The sequence below is a fragment of the Mus pahari genome, chromosome 4, assembly GCF_900095145.1.
Source record: "Mus pahari chromosome 4, PAHARI_EIJ_v1.1, whole genome shotgun sequence".
Classification (NCBI taxonomy): Eukaryota; Metazoa; Chordata; class Mammalia; order Rodentia; family Muridae; genus Mus; species Mus pahari.
Window position 1 is genome coordinate 132,334,854 of NC_034593.1, and position 7,384 is coordinate 132,342,237.

At 39.2% G+C, this 7,384-nt stretch overlaps 1 protein-coding gene across 1 annotated transcript in view; it reads right to left on the reverse strand.

Moving 5' to 3' along the window:
- Window positions 1-1,080: 1,080 nt before the first annotated feature.
- Window positions 1,081-7,384, reverse strand: part of LOC110320912 (calcium-activated chloride channel regulator 4A-like) — a 19,865-nt gene continuing 13,561 nt past the window's right edge. Inside the window, exons 9-14 of the mRNA XM_021196979.1 lie at window positions 6,677-6,726; window positions 6,100-6,315; window positions 5,143-5,410; window positions 3,165-3,335; window positions 1,966-2,199; window positions 1,081-1,496 (exon numbers count right to left, since the gene is read on the reverse strand). Coding sequence (XP_021052638.1) covers window positions 1,081-1,496; window positions 1,966-2,199; window positions 3,165-3,335; window positions 5,143-5,410; window positions 6,100-6,315; window positions 6,677-6,726 — 1,355 coding nt within the window. The remainder of the gene's footprint in view (window positions 1,497-1,965; window positions 2,200-3,164; window positions 3,336-5,142; window positions 5,411-6,099; window positions 6,316-6,676; window positions 6,727-7,384) is intronic.

A 7,384-nucleotide genomic window follows, 5' to 3' on the forward strand; every position in this document is an offset into this window, starting at 1 on the left:
TTTCTTCACATCCTCACCAGCATTTGCTGTTTTGTGAAGTAAGTCATATTTTTGCTAACTTGTTCTTATGGAAGGATTGTAAGCACAACCTGTAATGTGTGAATCTATTCTTCTCAGACCCCTTCCTTTCTTTTTCTCCTTATCTCCTCTCCATCAACGTGCTTGCAACCCCTAGGTTGTGCCTCTGAGTGTTGGATTACAATATATCTTTAACATATCTTGCCTTTTTCTTCTGAAAATTCAATAGTCTATAGCTTCAACGATTCCTTCTTAAGATGAATGAAATGCACATAGGTAGGAGGGGTTTCATGAGATGTTTAGGTTATATTGACATATAAACAGTGGTATCTGAGCTTTAAAAACCAGTATTGTCCTGCACCCAGTATAAAGACACTTGCTGCCAAACATGACAAGAGGAGTTTGGTTTGTAGGACCCAGAGGATGAAAGGAGAAAACTCATTTCCACAAATTGTATTCTGAACTACACATCCACATGACTGCAGATACATACATATATGCATACATACATGCACACATATATACACTTATTCATATATATACATATACATACACACATACATGCATATACACATACAATATGTATACACAAAACAAAAAGTTAAATAATTAAAATAGTACCTTCTATATCCATGAATTAAAGCAAATATGACCTTCAGTATGATAAAGTTGAGTTTTGGGTTTTGAGTTACTCTTATGCCATTAACTTATATTGATAATTCTAAGACCAAATTCCTTTTTTTCCTGTAAATGTTATTGATTTTCTCTTTTATATGGTATCTTGGCTACTTAAATAGAGACTTTGAATTTCTTCAGGCAATTTGAAGTATCATTTCAGAAAACTTCCACATCAGAAAAAATACACACATAGAGATCAATATAAAACCAGATTTATATACCACTATGATAAATGAATAAAATTATAAACAATATTGGTAGTTTTTTTCATGGAATGGGTATGCTTAAAGTATGTTTTAGACCCACTTGAAATTATATTTGAGTTCATGATCACATGGGATATGCTTTAAAATCTCAGAAATATCTTTATATTCATGTTGCTTTTCAAAATGTTGTTGCAGCTCCTGATGAGGACCTTTTGTTCTTTAAGATACAAATAGTGGTACTTACAATAATACAAACTAGTACAACAGCTCCCACCACAGACAACACAATAGTAGAAATACTAACTCCTGATGAACGTGGACTTTCATCAGGGACAGGCTCTGCCTGAGGAGTGAACAGTGCTACTTGTGCGATGTTGGATGGTCCTGAACTCAAATTGCTTTTGTCGACACTTTCAATGGCAATGAATATGTAGGTTCCATTTTCTTCTGAGATATTTTCTGGTTTGAAGGCAAAGGTTTCTTTGGAGTTGGCTTCTTTTGGTGTAAGGTTTGTTGTATCAACCCGAAGAGAATTATTAAAATTGTCTCTGAGGTCAAAGATATTTTCGTTTGTTCTTATGATATACTGTTGAACTGAGGAAAATGTTAGGTGTGGGTTAGTTACTGCATCACAGCATATTAAATTTCTTTCTAGTACCTTAACAAATACTTTGTCATGCTCACATCAAAAGTCTTATTCATTTTTCTGTAAAAGCTGAGTTCTGACTTTATTTATTTTATTTTATTTTATTTTATTTTGAGAAAGGATTGCTCTGTATAGTCCTCGGTGTCCTGGAACTCAACATGAAATCTGTGTACTTCTGCTGCCCCAGTGCTGGGATTAAAGGCATGTGCCACCATTGCCTGACTGAGTTCTGACTTTTAAAGACAGCCATGCAGGAAAAGCAAGACCTGTTTCATAAACTATAAAACATCAGATCGTAAAGTTCCTACTTGGCTGAGTTGTCAGTCATAAGTCCTCTCCTCTCACTGACCTATCTGCTTTTGCTTCACCCTGGTCATCTCTCACTTAGGTCAAACCCACAGGGGTCCTTGTTCTTACCTCTTCCAACATCATAATCATCTCCTGGGGCTGTCCATGTTAGACTGATCTCTTCCCCATTGAGTGTGGCCTGGAGGTCTGTGATTCGATTTGGTGGGTACAGATCACGCGATAGATCACTTGGAACATTGGACATCACAAAGGCACCTCCAGCCGCTGTCCTGCTGAAATCCTCCAGGACTGGCTGAGTAGCCTCAGTCGTTTCTGGTCTGGGTGGGTTCCCTTGAATTTCTCCTGCATTTAAAATTCTCTACTTAAATTGGATGGAATTGTATACTTTTTAGACCTCAGTCAGTCAGCTTCCTGACCCTCCTTGTCTTTTCTTTCTTCTTTCTCTTTTCAGTCCCAAGGTTTCATTTTTATGATGTGTCACAATCAGAAGCATTCCATTTGTGGGAAAATTATTACCAGGATGTTATCAAATCAAATTGGACAATAACTTGCTTTGAAATGAAAACTGCACCAAATGAGCATGTTATGTAATTTGTTATATGAATTAACAAAACAAAACAAAACAGATCCAAAATCAAACAGGCAGGTATGAAGCCTAGGCTAGCCTTAAATGTACTTAAGTAGCCAAGGATGACCTTGAAATCCTTATCCTCCTTCCTGCCTCTGTCCCCTAAGTCCTGGGATCACAGGCATGTGTCACCATGCCTCCCTAACATGTGCCTTAAGAAAAGTATTGCTTTATTTCTCAAGTTACTTCTGACTAGCAATGTGTCTGGGGAAGCCAAAGATAGTTCTATCCTTAACACTCGGATGGCTTCCTTCCCTCCATGCCAACAGTGCTAATAAATAAGGCTCTGAATTCTCCATTGCTTAGCTCCCCACCCCTCCAGATAAGGAGTAAGGAAAGCAAAGCTCAAGAACATGGATGCCTGTGTAACTGAGAGGACAGACTGCCTACTGGCTTGTACTGTTCCTAGCATAGTGAGCCATTTCCTCTGCCCATAGCTGAAAGGTAGATTGATTTTGGTGATAGTCTAAGGATGTTCCACACTAACAAATACTAGCTGATAGGTTTTCAGCATCTATTGGTTACCAGGCTTTGATTGGGTTAGTGTAGACACACTTGTGTAATAATCTCACACTAAAAATAGCAGGAGTCATATTTTGAACTGAAAAGTGTTTGCTGCCTCCAACATATGGAATCATGAAAATGATTCACTGGGTTTCTGATACTGGGAGCCACTCACCATCCACTACCCAGCCTGGTATGTATGCAGCTCTGCTTGACGGATGGCGTAAACTCCTCCTGGCAGTGTTTGTTCCTCCATCTGCACGGACTTTTAAGCTATACCTGCCATTCACTGAATAAGCTGTGAAGAACCTGGAGTAGACCCCATCATCCTTGAAAGCATCAGCCCCTTGGTAAAAACATAAAGAAAGGAATTATAATCCTTTTAACAGAGGAGAGGTTGGTGTGCGTTGGCGTTATACTCAGGAGTCTGTTCCTGTGCTTACAGTTTCACATTTGAATGGAGTGTCTCTCCATTAGTTTCTGCCAAAATAATACATCATTGAGTGGTGTATTCTTGACTCACTTTGCATGTTATATATGCATTCATATAACATGATTACCCACACTTATAATTGTGTATGTTTCATAAATACTTTAACAACTTATCTCTCTGTGCCCTACTAACTTATGCTGATGTCATTAGACTTTTCTTATCATTTCTTTTACAATTGATTGACTTTCAGTTCTCTACATTAATCTTCCTGTGTTATCTTCTGCTTATATAAGTGAGGCCATTCCTGTGGCAAATGTATCTTAGGCCAGACTTAATTATCATTATTCTTCATTGACAACGCAACTAACTTTTTTGCTTTATGATCAAGAACTTCTGTTTCTCTTTTCTTTTCTTTGTTTTGTTTTCTTTTGGTTCTCCAAATCATTTACTACCTCTGTAGTACAACAGAAAAATGATACATTTTACTCTAGGAATAAATGTTTGGGTATCTAAGAAATGTTGTAGCATAAGTCCTCTCTTACAACAATGAGCATAGGGGGCATATGATAACTTGAAAATGTATTTCTCATTCTACTCAGGAGAGAGAACAATGTTCTTGCATTAGCCACATCTGTGTCCCTCTAAAAGTCTGGGGATTGTCAGACATGCAGATTTCCCAGACTACCTAGGGAAACGCCTGAGCAGCCCTTCAAGTGACTCCTCTGTACACAGAAGCATGCAGTGCTGGCCGCAGCCATCGGCTGTCTATTATTTTTTTCTTCTTTTCCAGTAAAGGAATATTAATTAGTTTGTTCTGCCATGAACTAAATGCTCATTTGGTAATCTAGTACCAAGAAATGAAGCAAGGAGCATGAAGGTACATGCACTGTAGAAGGGACTGGGAATTGGTGGGAGGTAGCTGAAGAATTATTGTTGCAATGAGAGAAAACATGGAATTCACTCCAAGAACAGTCAAATATAACTGAAAACAAGTTTGTAGAATGACATAAAATGCACTGCTGGGAGTCTCATTCATGTGTGGACATGACTGGTTATTTTATTCACTGACTTCCATACAAGGTTCCACCCACAGGAGAACACAGAGTGTAGGGAAAGAGTTTCTGCCCAACTCCCTACAGAGCAGACATTATACTTCCTAGCTTCCTGCCAAGCAGAACTGGCATCTGATACTGAAGTGCCCATTCCCCTCTCTGTGCTCCTTCTAGCTTCTCCTGGTCCAAGCTCTCAGGACTCTTATCTGTGCTTTGTTCCAGCTGTGTGGAGTCACCCTTGCTTCATTCCCTTCAGCTGTCAGTGTCCCAGGCTCTGTTGCCCTCTCGAACCCAAGAGATAATTCCTGCGTCAGCTGTTTTGATAGCACTTTTTTTGTTGATGCTCCCCTAAGAAGCATGAATTTAGAAGGAATGCTTGTGTTCTACATCTTCTGAATTAGCCTGTTTTAGCTGGAGACAGCCATTGCCTGTCAAGATTACAAACATCATTTTGGCAGTAGCTGACATATACAGACTGCTTACTATGTGGAAGATGCTTGCTATGCACTTAGGTGAATGAACCCTATTACATTTCCTGCTGGTCTTTCTATTCCTTCCTAATCTCTGGTAACTCTTTGGGTGGCCATCTTGTTCCCACTGCCCCAGGAACACATGACACAGTTGGAACTATAAACATATTGGCTTATTCAGAAAAGTCTGTTGGTTACCTGCACCGTTGTCCAGCAGGACTAGCTCTTCTGTCTTTCCACTGTTAGATTCTATGGTGGCTGTCACGCGGGCTCCAATGATGGGGGTGTACCCTTGTAGAACTTCTGCATACACAATCATTGGGCTGGGGAAAGTGTTAGTGTCCGTGTTTACCTTAGCATTTACAGTGATTGGTGGCACAGAAGAATTTGCTGCCCGAGAGGTTACTGTAATCGTTAGTATCTCTGAATTTTGTTTGGCTTCCAGGTTGTAAGTCCAAATTCCCACCTAAAATTGTCAACGAAAGATGCAGCAAGCATTTAGAGACCAATGACATATTTCTTTCCATTAATGTGATTTTTAAAAGAAAGCATAGAAGAAGAAAAAGAAAAACAAATTGGGTTGAGTGGTCTTTGAAAGGTCTTGATTCCTCAGGTACTGAAACTGAGACACTTAGACTGGGATTCCAGGTATTGTTTTGCATGACACTTGCATTTTGTGATATTTCAATTGAAAAATAATGTTTTGATAAGTCTGCCTTTGCTTTGGCCTTATTCTCTGGCCTCAGTGTCGTATATTCCATGATTCTAGCTGACAGAATGGGAAAAGATGGCACGCCAAGTCACCAAGACTCTCCACATTTCTTCCTCCCTGTTCTTAGATGCCTTCTCTTTTCTACCAACCCATGCCTTCTTATCCCTTTACCAGACACCATGGTTCTCATGGTTATTTGACCTTGTTGGTCTTCCTACGAAGTTCCTATCCACTTCAGGCTGCAATCCTTTCTACTATTTTTCTATAAGAGTCTCCAAGGTCCATCCACTCTTTGGCCATGTATCATACTTATAAGGGAAATACATACATTATACTTTCATTTTGAAGATGATAACGTTATTGTACTCACTTTTATGATGTGCTTAGAGTCTCCTTGCAAAAATAACTTTAGGGAGAAATTCAAACACTAGCTACTGGCTTACCTGAGCTGTTCCTGGGATACTGAGATAGGCCATTTTGGAAGCTGTGTCCATTGTGAAATTGTTGATTTGTGTTCCTTTGGGATCCCTGAGATAAATGGCAGGGGCTTGTTTACTCCAGGTGATAAGAAAGAATGTGTCCTTTCCCACGGTGCTGTCAATTACAACAGTGTCATTGAGCCAGAGACTATTGGTCAATATGGCACCCTTACTTTCAAGCTGCATAAATGTAAAACAAACAACCAAAAAGAAGAAAAACAAAAACAAACAAACAAACAAACCATTAATTACTATATAAGACAAAAGTTTTATTCTCTTTTCTTTTCTAGATAATTCCTCATATTTGATCTGAAAACAGTCTTACATATGATGAACTACATTTGCTTTCTCTCTTCCCTCTCTCTCGCCCTTCTACCCCCTCCCTCCCTCCCTCCCAATAGTTTTGCCATCTTTCTGAAGGCTTCTTGGCATATGACAGTTGCAAGGTTGGTAATGCAGACTCTGAAGTCAGGGCAGGGTATAAGAGGAGATCTAAAGAGGAAACATCACTTGAAGTTTTGGGACTACGACCCTGCTGTACTTCTGTAGTTTTCTGGAAAATGCTGCTGTTGACCGTCGGCTGTAAGGATGCTAAAAGCCACAGAGGATTAGTGTAGAGAGTGTGTGTGTGACGTGTGCCTTACTCATCTCACTGATGACTTGAAGGTTAATGCTTGGAGTGATTAGCATATTTTAATTGGAACAGAGTAAAGGCTCCCACCGTGTAACCAAGACAGGCATGTTGCTGAGACAGCGCAGTGATAGGAACCTTGCCTAGCATGTTAGAGGCTCTAGGTTCAGTCTTGAGGAAGGCATGAAAGATAATTGAGATAAATACCTTTGGGGAGATTGCTAATGTGGAATCTTTAAGTTTTCACACAGGACTAAGAGTGAATCTTTGGACATGGAGTCCATCCAAAGGAGGGAAAACTGATTTTGAAGGTAGGAATCTTGAGAAGAGAGAAAGGAAACTCTAGGGTCTCTTCTGATAGGAGCTATAGAGGAGCCATTTGTCTATGTTGATAGTTCATAGCAGAGAGAGTCAACATCTTAAATTTTTTTAAGTTACAAAATTGCATATTTGTCATGTAACCATAGTGTTTTGAAACACTATAAATGAGCTAAATTAAACTAATTANCCCAAGGGTTTCCTTACTACTCACCTTTTTATTTTACTGTAGAGACACCTAAATCCACTTTCTCATCTATTGCCTCAAATAGGATAAAATGCTATTAATTGTAGTCATCA